Source organism: Perissodus microlepis, chromosome 2, assembly GCF_051167445.1.
Source record: "Perissodus microlepis isolate ML-2025 ecotype Zambia chromosome 2, ASM5116744v1, whole genome shotgun sequence".
Taxonomy (NCBI): Eukaryota; Metazoa; Chordata; class Actinopteri; order Cichliformes; family Cichlidae; genus Perissodus; species Perissodus microlepis.
Genome location: NC_140462.1, coordinates 31,878,207 through 31,898,978, shown reverse-complemented (window position 1 = coordinate 31,898,978; position 20,772 = coordinate 31,878,207). Strand labels below are relative to the sequence as shown.

Below are 20,772 nucleotides of genomic sequence, written 5' to 3'. Positions count from 1 at the left end.
ATGTATGGATTTTGATGAGTCACCATGGCCATATAACCATAAGCTGAGCCACCTTTGTGACACTGAAAACTATGACTTCAAGCTCAAAATATTTTGTAACATAACTCATTCATCTTTATTCAGATTATGCCCCTCTGTTGTGTAATGAACAAAGTGTAGTTGAGGTTGATTAGAGAAAATGTTCTCAGCAGTCTTTCATCATAAACTGTATTTTTTTTTAATTGTTACTAAAGTGGCATAAATTCAAATTTAAATAGATGCAAAAAGTTATGTCTGACCTAAACCTAAACTGGCTGGACACTGAAAACCATTATTTTGAATCAAAGTTGAAAAAAGCTGCTCAGTCTGTAATTAAATGTGTCTTCTTCCATTCAGCATGGAAATAAAAGAATGAGAAATTGTGAAGAGAATTTTAATTAACAGAGAAGTAAACATGATCAGTAGGTAGTCTCGCTGAAACTCCAGGCAACTAACTGAACATCACAGGAAGCACAATCGGCCAACAGGCGGCGTTGCCAGCACCACTAATAATCAGCAATCTTTCACAATAAAAGCATTCAGAACGCTGATGTGATGGAGGATCAATATGTTAAGCCAAACGGTGGTTTGTTCACCTTTTTAATCAACAGACAAGGAAAACTGTCGATTTTACCGGTGTCGTATAACGTTAAAGAGGGAAGGGTCAAGTTTGGTTAACAAGTTTTAGCATAAAAACGCATGATATTCTCTCATCTTGCAAGGATATGCAGTGTAACACAATCAAATTTGCTTCCAACAATTTTTATCCATCCATCCATCTTCTTCTACTTATTCGGGTCCGGGTCGCTGGGGCAGCAGCCTAAACAGAGACGCCCAAACCTTCCTCTCCTCAGCCACGTCCTTTATCTTGTCCAGGGGAACACCAAGGTGTTCCTAGACCAGTCGAGAGGTATAATCTCTCCAGCTTGAACATAAACACTGATTACAGTACATAAAGAATTTATTCATCACAGACTTCATGATGAAATTCTGTGATTTCAAGCATAGTTTTATATTTTTATAGTCTCTATGCAGGTATTTTAATGTTGTTGTTGTTTTTTTTTACCTTGAAAGAATAAATATATTTAAATACCTTTTCTACACAATATTCAGATTGAGAGTAAATACAAGGTTTTCACAGATGTTTTCTTTAGGCTGCTCTTGGTTCTAACACAACACCGAACGCTATGTGTACAAACTTCAAAAACGTTTATGCAGAGACTATCAGACTATCTGCTACACTATCAGAGACAGTCTAAAACAATGTGCTGGTCTGAGATGAAATTACCCTTCAGTCAAATCTGTGGGGTGTTTACTGGGTAAACATTTTCAATGTGAGTTGATATCACCCTGAAAATGGTATATTACTTAAAATAATACTTTAAAACAACCTTGCACTATTTTGCTGAAATGTTAAGGAAAACACTTGGTAATGGGAAATGTGAGGAAAGAAAGGAATTTTTAACATGATTACTTTAAGTTGTTTGGAGGATTTTTTCTTTTACTTGGGCTTCATTAAAGGCAGCACATAATAATAATAATAATGTAAATAAGACAGAAAAAAGCAACAGACATACACATTAGATGTGTGTGCAAATGTATATGTACAGAACTACAACAGAACTTTAACACATAAAAGCGTATTATAAGATGAAAAAATCTCGTAATGTAGATGTTTCATACCAAGCAACGGTAAGTAGCTCTAATCCAGCCCAAAAGCCTTGACAGCTGTGTAGATCTGCTGCTCCTCTGCTGCATTCACAACCTTTGTTGTGCAAATATCAATTTTCATCACAGCAAAGATAACAGCAGAAAACATCTGTGTGTCCTTAATCCGGGAAACGTCCTAAATAAAAAATATTATAAAATTGGAAAATATTAGAAAATATCAAAACTTTAATTTGTTTAAGTTCATATTTATCAGAATAATGTTAACATTAAGTACCTGTTGTGTTTTCTGATCATTAACAGGAGCTTGTTGATAGTCTAGAAAGATAACATTTAATTAAGAATTAAATGTCTAATTATTTATTTTTGTTTATAGCAAATGGTGAGTAACTTCAATTACCTTTGTGATGATTACTGTTGTTTTTCTTGGTTATGTAAATGAGGACAGCAATAATAAAGAGACTTATACACATGACAGCACTGAGCAGAAAAACAACTGCACTGGCTGTCTGTGACAACTCACTTCTTTCTGGAACAATAATAAAAGTAGTGAGAAAATAAAGTTAGGATTGGCAAAAAGTAAGAGATATCACATCCTGATGAGATTAGAGTAGATATGAAATATACATTTTTATTAATTGCGGGTACTATATATATATATATATATATATATATATATATATAATCCGATTTATAAATATTATATGCATTAATTTCAGAATCATTGGGACAGATACCTTGGATATTCAGTTTAGTTCCAATTCCCAATAGTATCTCCCCACATGTGGCCACAGCACAGTAGTAAGTCCCAGCATCAGAGGAGCTGACGTTCTTAGAAAGCTGATAAAAACATCTTTTCTGATGGTCAGATCTTTTCTCACATTGATCAGTTCTATTTCCATCAGTGTAAAGGAAGTTTGGATGGGATTTATTAGATCCAGCTCTGAACCAGAAAACATTATTAACTCCTGGACATGTCTTGTTCTCAGAATCAGAGAGAACTGAACACTGTAGATTTGCCGTGGCTCCTGGACGCACTGGATTTGATTCTATTGGCTGCTGTACAACAATATAGTTTGATGTCCTTTCAGTGTTTCCTGTATAATATAAAATGTATTACAATGACATTCTTCAAAAAAATGTCAAGATACATTAAAAAGTTTGTAAAAATTTATTTATCAAGACAAAAAAAGTTTGTAAAAGTTGGTCTGTTTATTACCTTTAACTAACAAATATGTCCCACTCCATTCAAGATTATGCCATGCTGTCATTCCACAATGATAAATTCCCTCATCCTCTTGGATCGTCTCCAGAATAGTCAGTTTGCTAAAATTGTTTGCATTCTTTGCAGGAAATCTTGATTTCAAAAACGGAGAAGCATACACAGGTTCTGTATCTCGATATAGTGTCACAATTAATTTAAGTGTATCCCCAACACTCTGCCTGTACCAGTATACTTTACTGCTGATCTCTTTGGGTATATCACACTTTAAGGTTGCTGGTTCACCAAGCTGAACCATTTTCACTGGAACCAGAGCATCTGAATTAAAACACAACAGCATTTTGTATTAGGTTAAAATGTTTTCAAAATATTATTATAAAAATATTATCGATAAATGCTGAGGCCAGTGTTGGGTGTAATGCGTTACTGTAATTAAATCACTATTCCACTGAAAAAGTAGAGTAGCTAATTACTGTTCATTTTAGGTATTTTAATCACAGTTACTTACAATGTACTTGTGTTACATTGTAAAATAATTAAACTCACTGAATATCATTATTTAATTTCAATAATTTGTCTTCTAAACGTAGAAGTAAACTGCCGCTTTAACATCGCTGTAGTGCAGGTGCGCGTCATTTCGCGCCAGTTTGCTGCATAGTCGTATTCTAAAGCGGAAGATGTCGGACTCGGCTGAAGCGAGTGGCTGTTTTTTGAAATGGACATATTCCCGTCTCTTCACTTTTCAGAAACAAGCAGACAAGAATATTACAGTAATATGTAAGCTATGTCCTGGGGAGAAAAAAATATCGGCTGCTGTTAATAGCACAAGTAATCTACTGAAGCGCCTGACACGAGAGCATAGACGAACACTTCTGCGTGATCCTTGTTCATCATCCATGGATAACACCGCGGCAACTCCTGCTAAGCAGGCAAAACTTGATTTTACTTCAGCAGCACAGAAAGCGTCTGAAGGTGAGCTTAAAGTGATTGCAGGCTACATTGTGGAAGAGATGCTACCACTGCGTACTGTAGAGTCTCCGTCTTTAAAAAATGTATTTATTATTTAAAGAGTTTAATTTCTATTGTTTGCCCACTCAAGGTTTAGAGGGATTTTAAGAAGTATTTAGTTAAATTACTTATTGAGTAATTAAGTTACTTTTCTGACACAGTAATTAGATAAGATTTTTAAATACAATATGTACTAAGTAATTAGTAATTAGTAATTAATTACTTTTTTAAAGTAACTTACCCAACACTGGTTGAAGCACAGGTTGAACCCATGTTGCATGATTTTGCTTCTTCAAAAACCAGAACTAATGTGTAATTTGGGATGCAAATTACATAGGAAACCATCCAGCAGCAGATTTTCCACTAAAAACAACCCACATCAACCCCATGGTAGAGCTACAAGAAAACCAAGAATAATGGCAAGTAAAAGATTTTAGCTTTGATTGTTTTATTTCGTTCACGAAATGTCTAACCACAAATCTTAAAACGAGAAATAATTTGTGTCATTATGATGATAATCATGAAATTAAGGACATGATTTCATAACACGCTGCACCAGTGCAAAACTGGGTAAAAAAAAAAGAAGATACAATCAGTATTTGCACAGTGTCAAGACTCCGTGTGGAAACTTTCTTTTTCAAAGTTCCACAGCAGTTGACGGAATCAACTATTTGGGATTTCCTAACCTGGATGTGTGAGCACGCATCAAGACATTTAGTAATGCATGTACAGTACCGTGCAAAAGTCTTGAGCAGCAGTTCCTGTCTTTATATTTCTCTGGGAAATATAGTACATAAAGCAAAAACAGTTTGGACAATTCTGATGAGCTTGAACGTGAATATTTGATATATTCAACTTTATTCTTATATTGTTTTTCTTCTTCTTTCTTGTATATTGCTTTCTTTACTTTCACAACTTTGTGGTTTTGCTACCTAATTTCATTGTGCAAGCAACTGTACATTGACAATAAATCATCCATATCTGACAGCCATTTTCTGCAATCATTTAATTTTCTCCAAATCGTCTCCTAATATGGATGAATGCTGGCTGTAACCTCAAGGAAGAAACTGGGCAGTGCTTTTAAAATGTGGAGTTAAATTTGTTAGAAAATGCATTAAAAACGAGTGCAATAAAAATGGCCCCAGCACACATGGAGAGGAATAGCTGGTGGTTTATTGATTTCACACTGATGTCAAGTAGGCTTCTACAACGTTTCTTTGCCATTGCCATGTAAGATGACATGAGGTAACTGCTCCATTAAAAAACAGGCAGCAACAAACATCTAGACAAAAACCTTTAATGGACTCAATTTTAGTAGCTGACCTTAGAGCAAATAAACAGTAAAAAGTTAAAAACCACTCAAAACCTCTGTGTTTCCTTTTTATTCAGTCAAAATCTCTTCTTTTATTAGTTACATTTAATTTATATTTCAGTATCGCATATTTAATAGTTTAAAATAATAGTTGTATTGATTTTTTAAATAATACTTGTACAATGTAGAAATATTTAAGTAAAATTACCAATAAGTCACCAGCAGATGGCAACAGAGCATTTGTCACAACTTAGTCAACATGTTGGGCCTGCAGTGACTTCAGCTCAGTCATCCTTTAAGACAGCAGCAAATAAGAGCAGTCATCATTACTGTTATACACTCATTTTACTCAATAATGAGAGCTAATGTAACAACAGTTTTTATTGTAGTAACATGACTAATTATGGCCTTTTATCCCTATCCAGAAGATAGAAATAAAATATATTTCAAATTTATTTCTAAAATAATTTATACAATTGACCTTAATAACTTAAAACATTTATAATGAAAAAAAAAAGGCCAAACAAATTTGTGTTCAGTTGAAAAATCAACATTGCAGGGAACTGGTCAGCTGTCTCATACATATTATGTTGTTGCTTTGAGTGAATTCTGTTGCATCATATCCATATAATACCAGCTTCCTTTTATTAACAACAAAAAAAAGAATACAGTTTTATTTTCAATCTGACTGTTTGCATTGAGTTCATTTTATGTAAAAAACATAAACAAGTAACTTAGAATAGGTCATTTATTCACAATTCTTTAGCTGATGTTTCACAGGCAGTGAGTGGAAAAATCAGCAGTAATGTGGTTGCGTGTTGTGAATCCACAAGGGGTATTTTTTTCTCTCTTGCTTTCTATTTTTAGTTCCTGTGCAGGGGCTAACTTTAAACCTGTTTCCGCAAGGCAACTAAAGTTAAAGCAAATATTTTGTGCACTAGCAACTCGTAGCATATCACGTTAGCACTTGACATGTGATATGACAACTGTTCTGTAAGAATTTCCATTGCAGCAATGTGGTTTCCTTCATAATTTGTTTAGAAAAAGCAATGCACTGCTTAGTCACGCAACATAGTTATGTTGTAAGCTATGTTATGCACAGCGTCCACAAACATTAGTATATTAAATAACTGATTAGTGCCTATCTTGAAGTTTTGAGATGCCAACAGACAGGAAGCCATCAGTTGTGCAAATCGCTATCTGTTATTATAGTCCCTTAATACTAGCTATATCTTATTCTTATCTCTGGTGTGCCAATTAGTATTTGTCAAAGCTACTAAAATGGCTAATTTGCATACAAAGCGTCATGTGGCATGTGTACTGCAAGGCCCATTTGCTATGGCATATGTGAGGGAGGTCAGTTGCACGTGTTTTAACTCAAACTATAATATTTCACTAACTTTAATCTAGCTGCATATAGTGTCTATAATTTATCTGGAAGTTGAAGTGAAACACAAATTCTTAACAGAAATAACCCTAACCACCTCCCCTCCAGTTTCCTAATGAGGACGTTGCAGGTTTGGTAAATGTGGCTGTTATCAGCGGCCATGACTGGAGGGTCAGAGCACCAGTGCTAAAGAACACATTGCACACAATAGGAAAACACAGCTGGCACCTGACAACATCATATAATCAGTATGAATTTGGAACCAACTGAATGGCTCAGAAAGGATAGCTTAACCTTTGAACACTGTAGGAGTTTCCTTTACTCAGTATGAATTGGGTTAAAGCCTTTTGCTTATCAAAACCAAGACTCTAAAAGCATAGAGTATGTTGTACATATTATGAAGCCTGGTGTGGTAAATGAACTAAACTTGAACAGTGTTTAAAAATCAAAGGTTGTTCACTTTTAACCAAACTGTGGTTGGTGGGTCTGCAAATATTTTGATCCCCTGACCCACCTCATAAGAAACCAGACAGCAATCATTGTGGTTTCTAATATCTGTCTTCACTTTCTCCCCAATCACACCCAAGTTAACCTGGTGGTCTGCAAACCTCTTCTGACCTTTGATCGATTAAACTTTATATGTTACATATTTAACATCATCACATTTTAACTCTCAAAACCTGACTGAAATTATTTTTGTTTCAATCTTTAGCACAGCTGTACTTGTGTGGAGTTTGTGATTGAAAGCAGTTCTTATGTATACAACTCTGCATTAATGCATTAATTAAACAATGTCCAGTACAGCAGATCTGAAAACTATCAGGTTAACAGTTACAGCTAAAAATAGTTTGCCGAGGCTTGTTTTCAGTGAGCTACATATCCTGTTGATACCAAAATTCATATGCGTTCTGAGTAAACAGGTTTTGGCGGGGTGTCGGAAGCAGAGAAGTAGCCAGCCACAGCCTGCATCGCACAGTTCAGCCGCCACATGTGGCTTTGCTTGTTCTCTCACAGACACTGACGTACCTATACCACAGTGCTTTGAAATGAAAGTACAAGAGCCTTGTTGATTTTGTCAAACTGTGTCTGCACAGTTGCATGTGCATTGGTCATTGTTAACTAGTTTACATGCATCAAGAGAGAGCAATATTCTCCACACATAAAAAATGCCTGTCTATGCACCTGTCATGCAAAAATTTGTGAATTCTGCAGAGTCCTGATTAAGCAACGATAAAACATTTGCAACATCTGAATGATTTCCTTTATCTGTGCAACAGGGTTCACACTCATCAGAATTGCACCTATACATGTCATACTGTGGGTTTTTGTTGGGTTACTTAGAGTTTTATGGTAAATGGTAAATGGCCTGTATTTGTATGGCGCTTTGCTTAGTCCCTATTGACCCCAAAGCACTTTACACTACATTCAGTCATTCACACACACATTCACACACTGGATGTTTCTCATTGTTATCTAAAGATGATTTTTTTTATTGTTTCTATGTTTTTGCATTCTGAGTTCTGTTCATATGTCTGTATTCTGCTTTCAACTAACTCATTTTCCAGTATTTATTAGATCGGCCTGCTTTGTGTTGTCTTTTTGTCAAGTCTCTCCAAGATGTTTCCAATTTGAATTACTTCTTAATTCATTTTGTAGTTAAAAGTCTCCTCTGTTTTGCATTTAATTTCACTATGTGTCTTTGTCCTTAATTAGCGTCACGTATATTTATCTGTGCATCAGAATGATCGGAGGCAAATCGTGACCTTACAGGTGAGTCACCAGCCTGGTTGCTTAATTGAGTGACTGGGTTCTGTGGTTAATCTACCCACTGTACCTTTTGCTTGAAGTCTTCAGTTGTCCTTCAGTGCACATGTTAAACAAATATGTAGGACTGCTTTCTTCCATTTGCACAATATCTCTAAAATAAGAACATTTCATGTCTCAGAGTCACACTGAAAAACTAGTTCATGCAAATATTACTTCTAGGGTGGACGACTATAACTCATTATTATCAGGAAGTCCTAAAAACTCCCTGAAAAGCCTTCAGTTAATCCAAAGTGTTGCAGCAAGAGTCCTGACAGGGACTAGAAAGAGAGAGCAGATTGGCTTACCTTCATTGGCTCCCCATTAAATCAAGAATTGAATTGAAAATCCTGCTCCTCATATACAAGGTCTTAAATAATCAGGGCCCATCTTATCTTAATGACCTTATAGCACCACATCACCCTATTAGAGCACTTCGCACTAGAGCACTTTGTAAGTAGACCTCTATGCATTGAATCATACTTGTTATTAATCTCTGGCTCTCTTCCACAGCACGTCTTTTATCCTGTCTTCCTTCTCCAACCAGTCACAGCAGACGGCCACCCCTCCCTGAGCCCCGTTCTGCAGGAGGTTTCTTCCTACTGTCCCCAAAGTGCTTGCTCATAGGGGGTCATATTCCCAACGACAACGCATCCGTGGAGGGCTTCCCCACTGTTTGGGCAGACACCTCAACACACGGCTTGGGCTCTGGAACCTGTCTCCTGGAGAGGGGGTGGACTCTGTCTCAGAGTCTCGGGTGGGTATCCTGGTATCCCCCCTGCTTGCTGCCTGTATGTTGGGGTTTCTCCCAGTCAGCGAGTGGGTTTGTTACCTGCGCCTCCGGGTCGGGGAATGGGTCCTGACCATCGTCTGCGCTTATGCGCCTAGTGGCGGTTCAGAGTACCCAGCCTTCTTGGAGTCCCTCAGTGGGGTTCTGGAGGGTGCTCCACCTGAGGACTCTGTTGTCCTACTGTGAGAAACCTGAAGGCCCTGCCTCCCATACTACTTTTAAATATCTTAGGAACGACAAGTACAACAGCAGTCTGATTATTCTAGACCTTGTGTGTGAGGAGAGGGATTTTTAAATTCAATTCTGGATTTAACAGGGAGCCAAGAGAAGAGAAGAGAAGAGAAGAAAAGAGAAGAGAAGAGAAGCCAGCATAGGAGAAATATGCTTCCTCTTTCTAGTCCCTGTTAGTACTTGCTTTTCACAGAGTTTTTAGAGCATCCTGATAAAAATGAATTGCAATAGTCCAGCCTTGAAGTAATAAATGCATGAACTAGTATTTCAGCATCACTCTAAGACAGAATGTGTGCTGGATGTGTCCTATATATTTGTTTATTATACACATTGAAGGACACATCCCGGTCAAAAACTACCAATAACCTCAGCTTTATCTGAATATAAAAGCAGAAAATTGGGCGTCATCAAGATCTTTATGTCTTGAAGACGTTCCTGCAGTACACTGCAGTTCAACTAACTGGTGTGTGTTATCTGGCTTCATGGATAGATTCATTTGGGTGCTATCCACGTAGCAGTGAATATATATGCTGTCACGATATGATTGGCTGGAAATTCCCACCAGGTTCTTGAGTTTCCTTGGCAGGGCTGTCATCTCTTCAGCAGTTCCACTCACCTGAAGCTGATCTGAGGCGATCAGGCTGGAGAGATTTAAGCTCTACGCTGACGTTCCTTCACTGGCAGTTTGTAATCGGCTCTCCATGCTCCATGTTCTTGTTGCGACATGCTTTACTTACCTTGTTTTCTTGTACCATAGCTCTCCCACTGTTTCCAGCTACTGTCAAGTTCACCCAGTGCTAGATCAATAAACATTGTTAAACACTGTGCCGCCTCCGCTTTGGGTTTCTGCGTTTGGGTTCAGTTCAGTTCTGCCTTTTCGGCCATAGTGACGTATGTTATGTCTTCAACTGATCCTGAGTCTATTAGATAGATGTGATTCAAACCACTGCAGTGCAGAATCTTTAATATCTACAGCATGCTATAATTGCTGAAGTAAAATATTATTGTCAACAGGATGAGCACAGAGATGACTCGACTGTCACAGGCCATAAGAAGATCATTTGTAACGTTCACAAATTCTGTTTTGTTACGGTGGTGAGCTCTGAAACTTGATTGAAAATCTTCAAATAAACCATCCCTCAGCAGATGATCAGTTAGCTACCCTTTCAAGAACTTTTGAGATAAGAGGTAAGGTTTGAGATTGGCCTATAACTGGCTGCGACCACAGTGTCAAGTAATGACATGTAAGTGAAATTTTAACTACTGCCATATTGAAGGCCTTTGGTACATAGCTGATAAATAGAGATTGACGCATTGATCAGTGGTGTGACTTCCTTTTGCAGTCTTGTGGGGATGTGGTTTAAAAGACTGATGGTTTGCAGGAAGTTCACTCAGAAATTCAGAAACTCAATTGGAGAAAAAGCAAATATCCTAAAGCCTGCTCTTTCAGTCCACTCACTCTCTCTCACTCTGGGTAGCTTCCACATTTTAATCTTCATGTTTTATTTCTACATACATTCAAAACCCATGTATTACTTATACCTTACATTTTCTCAGTACATGTTTATTTAAATAAAATAGGAATTTGTGGTCACGGTCTGCGGGAGGCAGACCGAGTAAAGAATGAGTGGAGGACCCAAGTGCGGACACTGACGAGGAGACGGAATTAACTTTAACGAAAAATTAGCCTTTTTTGGGGGCTGATACTTAAGCATACAAAAATAAAGCAAACAGGCTGAGACCAAACTAAGACAACTATGAATAAACTGTGACAAGACTAGAGAGACTATGAAAGCTATGAAGACTGATAATACTATGAAACATGAAGGGACACTATGAAGTCTAAAACTAGACATGGGGGAGGGAACACAGACGACACCACACTGAACGCAGGAAGATGGAGGGCTTAAATACACACATGAGGTGACCGGGGAAGTGGAGACACACGAGGAAACAGCTGACTAGGATGAACATAATGATGCCACAGTGGAAGTGAAAACTAAGTACATAGAACATGGAAACAAGACTTCCAAAATAAACAGGAAACATTACGAGACATGACAGGAATTTGACCACAAGCACCACAGAGACATGAAACATGACAGGTAGACATGAAGCAGGGAGACTTAGAACAGGGGAGAAGACACAAAAAGATCTACAAAGCAAAGGACTAACACGGCAACCTAGGCATCGTAGCACTTAATAAGGTCAATTAAACTGAAACTAGAACACAAGTGGAAAACAAAATACAATAAAACTCAAACACTGAGTAGTTTCATTATTTATGTAACCTGTAGTGTCTCATGTCTCATTTCCTGAGATTAGAGGATTACCATTCTGCTCTGAAGTGGTAAGCCCCACCAACCAGCATGTGTACAGTGAACTTTAATCATCAAAACATGAGTTTAGTTAATTGATCTCCTTTTGCTCCAAAGAAGAACTTTAATATCATAAGCCACGTTTATTTCTCACTCTTTATTTCAGTTTCATTCAAAGTTTCATCTTGTAAGTATTTTGGCCATAAAGCAATTGATTTGCACTATGGAAATATTTTAGTCAATATGTGGTGCAGGTTTTGAATTATCCCAAAAGTTTATAAATTAAAATCAAACTAACATCCACACATAGCTTGAAAGGGTAAAAAGGAACAAACTTTATTCATTTCACATACAAAAGCTAAGTTACAAGAATTAACAGGATTCTTGAAAATACTGAAATTATACCCTAAACCACCCGAAACCTAACAAAACCAAAGACAAACACCAGTATTTTACTTCATTACATATTTGTTTTTGAGTGGGAGTCCAGTAGCGTCAGTAACCTCAGTAGACAACTGCACTGAAAACAAAGTCGCAAAGCACTTAGTATTATACAAAATTTAATCCAATGATTCATGTTCTTGGACAAGAGTTGGCAGTTAAACTCAGTCATGTAAATAATGAATTACACCTTCATTTATACTGCTTTAATATTAAGCTTTGCTTTATTTGAGTGGATTTAGAAAAAAATAAATAAAACAAAAGCTGCTTAGAGAAAGATCATAACATGTTGTGTATGAGAAGTTATTTCTTGAGACCGAAGTTAACGGTTAGCTTACTGAATGTATGAAAAAATTACTGTCACATGGATTGTCATGAGACAACGCCATCATAGAGGGAAATAAAATGTAGGGTTGTTATAATATTATACTTTCTTTGCACAATTGATAGCAAGATTATTAATTCTCGCATATAAGGGACAAAAAACGTTGGGCTGGGCTGTGTGACTGAGACGGAGAGTTGCAGGAAGCAAACAGCTGCACTGCAGATAAAAGTTGAGAAAAGTGCCAATAAGTTTTGCTTACACTCATTCCCCGCAAAAACAAATGTAAGGCATTATAGATCTATTGTACTGCTTTGGTCAATGAGGGGAGTGCTGATTTTTTTGATTACAGATAGACAACTCAGGCTTTGCTGTTGTTTCAGATGCTTAAACAAAACATAAAAAATGACTAAAACAAAGTTAATCTTTTTAGGGAACAAACCTTCTAATAGGGTATTTACATCTTACATGTGTGCAGTATTGTAGCTACATCTGAAAGCAACTATCCAGTTGAGTTTGTCAATCATAGCAAATGCAAAGAGGATCTGCTGTTGGGCACAACCAACCTAACTTTGTTTGATTGATCATTATTTATTTAGTTGTGGCTCTCTGCATTTTTTAAGTCTGGATACTAAATTTAAATCCAAAATCTGTAATTTGGGTATAAGGATGGTTTTGCTTGCATGGTTGGTATGTAAATTATGGAAAGTGTAAGGTCAACTTCAGGGTGTGAGATGAGATATAATAAAATAATAAAACATATTATTTTAATAAAAAAACTGTCAGTTGTTGTTCATTGGTGTTTGAGGGTATGAGGATAATCATAGTCTCCTAAATCTTTGTACAAATGATTGGTAAAACTATCTGCTCAAGATTTTTTGTGGTTATCTTATGTGGATTGTACATCATAAACAAACTAAAACACAATTTTGTTTTGAATACAACTGTATTTCAATCTATATATAATTTAGGTTTTCAAATGCAGATTATGTTACTCTTCCTGGAGAATTATCTTTGAAAACAAACAGAACAGCCTATATTCACTGTAAAGGGCTTGTAAAATATTACAGGAAGTGCATTTTCTGTGTTTCAGCCAATCACTGTGATTTCGACTTTCTAAACCTTGATCATCTTGTGACTAAATCTTCCTTTGAGTGGGAAGACATCAGTTGTGCAAGAGAAGGTTGTGGTACCACAATGATCGGAAGATTGGTTCCTTTGATTCTTCTAAGTACATTGTGTGAGTTTACTTTTTCTGTACTGTGGGATGTAGCATTGTAAATCATATAAGACAAATTGTATAAGGCTCTGTAATATTTTAAACTGCATGATGATTATACATATTTTTAAGTATTTTGTCCTGTCATGTTCTAACTGCTACTGTTGGTTTCTTTTCTTCAGCTTTGATTGAAATGAGTGAGGTTCCTCAGCAGATGTCTTTACATGTGGCTAAACTTGGAGATGATGTGAATCTGACATGTGTGAAAAATAATGCAGAGTTTTCTTACTGGTATAAGTTGAATTTTGGATACATGCTTGAAACAGTTGCTATAGGAACTTATAGAAAAATATCCCTCAGTGGACAATTTAACAACTCAAGATTCAATGCCACAAAAGTAGGTCATGTGCATTCTCTTATCATAAGAAATGTAAGCAAAGAAGATGAAGCAACTTACCTCTGTCATGCAGGATCGGTATATGAAATGGAATTTTTAAATGGCACAATTTTGGCAGTGAAAGGTAAAGTATATTTATTTTATTGTTTTCTTTTTATATCTGTGTCAAAATCAAAACAAATACAGACATGTATTTTTGTGAATCACGCAGATCCTAAAACTCAACTTAAATCTGTTACTGTGAAACAAACTCCAGACATGGAGTCAGTCAAGCTGGGTGATACAATGACTCTGCAGTGTTCGCTCCTCTCCAAGAACAAGAATGACACAGATCAGTGTCCAGATGAAGACAAAGTGCACTGGTTCAAAGGTGGATCAGAATCCCACCCAGACGTCATTTACCACGGCAATGTCAGAAATAAAGAGGACGGGAAATGTGACTACAGTCTGTCCAAAACTATAACAAACTCATCTGATGCTGGGACGTACTACTGTGCTGTTGTCACATGCAGTGAGATCCTGTTTGGTGAAGGAACAAAAGTGGTGACAAGTATGTTTTTAAAGTCTTATTTAAAATATTATTATTTATAGTGATCATTGTTGCCTGTATTTCTGTGAATATATACTGGAAGTCTTCACATGCTAGTTTCAGGCCTCTAATAAAGCAACTCTACCTAGATCAGCTTGAAATACATTATATAAACATACAATGTTCTTAAGGCTTACAGCCCGCAGCCTGTTTGTGTTTGTCATATTGCAGGTGCCATTTTGCTGCCTTTGTTGCCTTTGCTGTCTTTGTTCTTTTTCTGTTCTTTTATGTGTATGTTTTCTACTCATTTCCTGCAGCGTTCTGTGTCACGTAAAGGCCTCTGCATTTTAGCTGTCCATATTGTTATATGCATTTAGTTTAGATGGTTTTGCCATCTGCATGAAATTTAATTGGAACTAACAGTGAGTCATGTAGATGTGCGCTGTTACACAATTACATAAATGGGATGTAAAGTGTCTGCTGGGATGTTTTCTCGTTCCAGATGAGTTCCCGCTCAGTGCTGTGCTTGTGACGCTGCTGATCTTCTCTGTGCTTGTAAATTTTGGTCTGATTCTCTCCAGAAAAAAGAAGCCAACTTGTGAACAGTCCAAAGGTACAGTGGTGCATCACATTTCCATTACACCACATTTTTGTGTATACACATTAATAGTATAACATTAGTATACAGTAATAGTTACCTTGCTAGTACCGGTTGCCTTTAGAACTGCCTTAATGTTTCACATCAGAAATTCAACACAGCTTTGGACTCAACAAGGCTTTGCTACTGAACTGTAAGTTTCCTTATCTTAGCTGATAGGAGAAAATTACTAATGAATCACATGATAAAGCATTAAGAAATAATACTAAAACCAGGACATAGCTATGTATTAAACAAAATATCTTAAAATAGAGTTGGTTCTTTGTAGGAAAGCTGTAACTTGGAACACGATCTAACAGACTATAATGCCACCATGTTGAACTGCAGTCCTGTACTCTGCACCCAGTAACGCATGGCGTGATACATTTCGGTCAGAATTAGAATTATTATCAACTGCATGGATCTAACAGACCTGCCGTGTGAGTCCTTACATACCCATGTCACCAAACTTTAAGTGGCGACTTTCTGGATGAGTCAAAAACGTAGATTACTCAAACGTTAAGCACAAGTGCTTTCAAACTGCTTTCATTAGCATGACAATGACTCCACTAGACCTAAGCAGTCATTTCAGCAGACAGATTTTAATCTAATAGTCTATTTCAGAAGTGGTAAAGCAAGAGTTTAACAGTATGAATCTTCAGGTGCAAGCTCAATAAGGAATTGAAAATGATTTATTGATATGCAGAATTCAGTTAAACTATTTGGAGATTGGATTCTGATGCCCCATTGCAGCAGAATGAAACGCTGGTGGTGGAGATGAAGATGGAAACTTGGATGGAACCTGAGTAACATGAGAGAGGCAGGGATAGGGCGGAGGTGGGTTTCACAAAGGTGTTTGAAAGGGAGGATGACAGATTAACAGTGAGATTTAATGTACGCGGAGTGGAGGCTGAATGGCCTGAAGAAGGCGGACAGAAAGATGATTGGACCAGACCAGTGATGTCAGCATTGGAACAATGGTAGTGTGGGAAAGTGGAAGTGATGTAAAGCATAAATTAACCAGCAAATACTCAGGAAGCAAACAGACGTGTGACTACAGAGCTTCCTTAAAGGCTTCATTTAGGAAAGACTAAACTCTCAAATGAATGTTTCCATGAATGAAGCTGTTTTTACTGCCCTATGCAGTATTACTATAATCTTGATAACTAGGTTCTTGGATCTGACCTAAAAGGCTTTAAAAATAAATCACTCTTAATGTTTTCTTTTTCTGAACAGGAGGAGAAACCGTCTCCACTCAGCCTCCAATCAATGACCAGGATAGATCAACTGCAGATCAACTGAGTAATGTGGTACATATTGTAAATACTGCAAAAAGCATGATCATAATGTTAGCATCCTACACTGGACATATGCCATTGGTGGCAAAGTCAATGTAGACTCTTAGGACTGAAACACACAGATCAGTAAGCTAGCATTTTCTATGACAAAACCGAGACATAATGAGTTACAGGCAAAACTACAGGGTAGTAATCAACTTTACCTGACATCCTTTCAAAAAGTTGCTAAAAGTAAACTGTGGGAGATTTAGTAAAGTTTAGACGTGAAAAGAGTTTCATTGGGCCTCAGTATCACACTTCACTTTCAACTTCAAACTATAACTATGTTCTGTGTGTTTAATATAAATTGTAAAACTGTTTTAAAATGGTTATTAAATTCCAATTCTGTTTTCTGTCTTCTAATTTCTGTTAATAATCTGCAGGAGGGTGAAGAAGTAGGAGTAAACTATGCGGCGCTGGACTTCCCCTCAAGAAAGGCTAAAAAATGGAAGAATAAGCGGGAGCTACCAGATGACAGCATATATTCTGGCATGATAGACTACCAGTAAAATGCTCTCCTCATCAAGAATGAATATTTAACAATTTTCGTGCTGATATATTATTGTTAGTAGTACTGCAAAATAGATTAGGCTAGAGATGGGACATATGTTTTGTAATGCTGGCTATTTAAATCAAAAATATATATGTTAAGATTATGTGGATCTTTATATTATGTACTATCAGATTTGAGTTGAGTAATATCAAACTGAAATAAATATCAATCATAATTTAGTGTCATTAAAGAGTGAATTTTATATTCTCCTTTATGTTTTATGAGACACTTTAAATATACATAAAATTGACAAGAACATGACATTCCACAAGAGGATATGCTTTAGATTAAAACCAAGACCTTGACACTGATTATGAAGTGATACTAAATTTAAGTTTGACGTATCCTTAATAGGGATTGCAGCTTCGATGTAAGATGACAACATGACAGCTTATTAAGACAATGTAAAGTTTGTTGTTTCAAAACATAAACAACAATCAGATTCTGCAGACTGATGATTGCTTGGTCTTTATTTAATATTCTGGCAGACTCTGTACCTATTAACAGATAGCTTTGTTAGCACTATCTAGTGCATGTTGGGTGCAAGGCAAGCAAGCAGATAGCAGTGCGCAAAATGTGCATTTTATCAACTGTTGATGAAATAGCTTACAACACATTTATAAAATGATAATATAAAGAAACACTGAAATGAAGTAACATGTGAATCCCATACACTCGGACAGGCTGAACATTGGAAACCATCATAATATCATGAGTCCAAGGTTTAGGCTCAATGCTAAGAGAACGAGGCTACTCAGCTTGTAATTGCAACTGAATATTTCTTGTGTGTTGTTGCTTTCTTCACGGAAATAAATTAATGAGACTGAATTTTAGTCTGACTGCATCAGTTGACTGAGGTTTTCTAATAGTGGTTTTCATTGTTTTTTCTCAGTCTGTTTCCCCAGGCATGTCTCCATCTGTTTGGTACCTCTGTGCCTTGCCTCTGTAGTCAGTTATGTCTCTGTTTATTCTCTTTTTGCCTTTGTCAAGTCTCTATGTCTCACGCTGTGTTAGTTTCCTATTTTAGTTTGAAAGTCTCTTGTCCTGCATGTGTTACATTTAGTTTTGCTTCCCCTGTCATTAGTCTGACTTCGTTTAGCCGTAATTTGTTTTTCCCAGCTATGTTCCATATTTGTAATTGCCTCATGTGTGTATTTAAGTACTCCGTTTCCCCCTGTTCTTTGTTACGTCATTCAATCACGGGATGCTGTGTGGCAGGTAGAGAGTGGACCCAAGTGCAGAACTTTGCAAACAAACATGAACTCAAAAGGTAGCACTGGCAAGCATGACAAAACATAAAGCACAGTTAACTAAAGTAGGCTGTCTGAAATGCTAACGCTGACTGATAGAGCGTATGCAACATGAAGGATATGACGACATGACAAAGATCTGAGGAAACTAAGGATACGCTTAACTAAGAACAAGAAAGTGCAACTCAAAACAGTTGAGTGAAGATCCAGGACAGTGACAGAAGGTGAAATAAGCACATAGATGTGTATTTATTGTGAAATAACTCTTGTGCAAAGTAATTAAACATCCCAACACCAGCCCTTAAAATAAAACTGCCCCCCCCCAAATAAAACCCGATGCCTGTAGTGTGAACTAAAGTGTCATAGGCACTAAATGTAATCTTCTTCTAACTGTGAAAACCAAGGCAAACATTTTTCACAGATAAAAAACTACTGATGTCACATGTACAACAAATACTGACAGCACAAATTGCATTAGTGATGAAGCAAATTTATGACAAAGACTGAAACTAACAATACCAAGAAGTCACAAACATAGACTCTGTAAAAGGATGTCAGGTTTATTTTCAAGGACATACTCAATATGTTGATACTTCATCATCAACATCAGCATTTAGGAGTAGACACTAGTCTCAGTAAACTCCCTCTTCCTTCTTCCTCTGGTTTTTCGTTCAGAGAAATTCAGTGCAGCGTAGTTTATATCAGCTTCAGTCTGTGTTATAATAAGAATACACAAACATAGTTTAGATTGTGATGTGACTCTTTAGACATATTTGAACTGAACAGCTGTAATTTCTATTACTTACTGATTGGAACAAATTGTCGGTTTGGACTTCTGTTATAGCGCTTCCGTATCCTTAAAATATACATTGTAGCAATAAATTATAATAGTGAAATGCACTAAATGTGATATTACCTTGTGAATTTATTGTCACAAAAATCTCACTCATAGACAAAGATACATGCATTAAACAAATTCGGGTACACAAAGTAAAGGCAGTCACTGTGGGGAAGGAGGTGTCGTACAGATTCATTAACAATTAATTTACCTTATGGTGTTATAGGAGAACTCATTTAAAGATTTTGTTTGTAAAAGGCATGACTCTTTACCTTCAGATAACACTTACCTTTACTTTTCTTACATACGCTTCGTCTGCAGATGAGGAAAACATTTCCAATGACTGAAATGGCCAAACAGCTTATTAATATTGCCATTTGAATAAACACGAGTTGTGTTGTTCGCTCTACAAAAAAGAACACAAAAATTACATTCTTAAAAAGTCTTATAACTTATCTTGATATTAACATAGTTTAGCATAAATGCTAGCAAATAAAACAAAATCATACCAAGTTCAACTGTAGTTCCGTTTCCCAATAATATCTCCCCACATGTGGCCACAGCACAGTAGTAAGTCCCAGCATCAGAGGAGCTGACGTTCTTAGAGAAGCGATAAACACATCTTTTCTGATGGTCAGATCTTTTCTCACATTGATCAGTTCTATTTTCATGAGTGTAGAGGATGTTTGGATGAGATTTATTAGATCCAGCTCTGAACCAGAAAACATTATGATCTCCTGGACATGTCTTGTTCTCAGAATCAGAGAGAACTGAACACTGTAGATTTGCCATGGCTCCTGGACGCAGTGGTTTTGATTCTATCGGCTGCTGTACAACAATATAGTTTGATGTCCTTTCAGTGTTTCCTGCATAATATAAAATGTATTACAAAGGCATTCTTCAAAAAATACTCTGAAAGATTAAAAAGTTTGTAAAAGTTGGTCTGTTTATTACCTTTAACTAACAAATATGTTCCACTCCATTCAAGATTATGCCATGCTGTCATTCCGCAATGATAAATTCCCTCATCCTCTTGGATCGTCTCCAGAATAGTCAGTTTGCTAAAATTGTTTGCATTCTGTGCAGAAAATCTTGATTTCAAAAACGGAGAAGCATACAAAGGTTCTGTATCTCGATATAGTGTCACAATTAATTTAAGTGTATCCCCAACACTCTGCCTGTACCAGTATACTTTACTGCTGATCTCTTTGGGTATATCACACTTTAAGGTTGCTGGTTCACCAAGCTGAACCATTTTCACTGGAACCAGAGAATCTGAGTTAAAACAAAATGAAAAAAGACAAAATGTTGTACAAGATGAAAATGTTAAGAAATATTATTAATATAATTATCAATAAATCCTGACAAATTTATTCAACGTAAATTATCAAGTTTAAGATTTATGTACAGAAGAAATTAGCACTTACTTCCATGATGAAGAAGAAGTAATATCATCCATAACACCACCATCTTGACACTGCTCCTTCTCGGG

At 36.6% G+C, this 20,772-nt stretch overlaps 3 protein-coding genes across 3 annotated transcripts; 1 reads left to right on the top strand and 2 right to left on the bottom strand.

Annotated features, from left to right (window-relative positions):
- Positions 1-1,720: 1,720 nt before the first annotated feature.
- LOC146392959 (signal-regulatory protein beta-2-like) lies at positions 1,721-12,587 on the bottom strand. Its single transcript, XM_084938411.1, has 7 exons — positions 12,557-12,587; positions 11,172-11,252; positions 2,906-3,226; positions 2,424-2,783; positions 2,087-2,215; positions 1,964-2,004; positions 1,721-1,864 (listed from the first exon to the last, which is right to left on the bottom strand). The coding sequence occupies exons 1-7, from the start codon at positions 12,585-12,587 to the stop codon at positions 1,721-1,723; spliced, it is 1,107 nt and encodes a 368-aa protein (XP_084794537.1).
- A 1,117-nt stretch (positions 12,588-13,704) lies between these two features.
- LOC146392958 (uncharacterized) lies at positions 13,705-18,015 on the top strand. Its single transcript, XM_084908079.1, has 4 exons — positions 13,705-14,686; positions 15,168-15,278; positions 16,539-16,612; positions 17,023-18,015. The coding sequence occupies exons 1-4, from the start codon at positions 13,933-13,935 to the stop codon at positions 17,146-17,148; spliced, it is 1,065 nt and encodes a 354-aa protein (XP_084764205.1). The 5' UTR covers positions 13,705-13,932; the 3' UTR covers positions 17,149-18,015.
- Positions 18,016-19,001: 986 nt separating this feature from the next.
- LOC146392957 (uncharacterized) lies at positions 19,002-20,772 on the bottom strand. The gene is made up of 6 exons (XM_084907971.1): positions 20,708-20,772; positions 20,235-20,555; positions 19,790-20,146; positions 19,570-19,686; positions 19,249-19,298; positions 19,002-19,154 (listed from the first exon to the last, which is right to left on the bottom strand). The coding sequence occupies exons 1-6, from the start codon at positions 20,748-20,750 to the stop codon at positions 19,056-19,058; spliced, it is 987 nt and encodes a 328-aa protein (XP_084764097.1). The 5' UTR covers positions 20,751-20,772; the 3' UTR covers positions 19,002-19,055.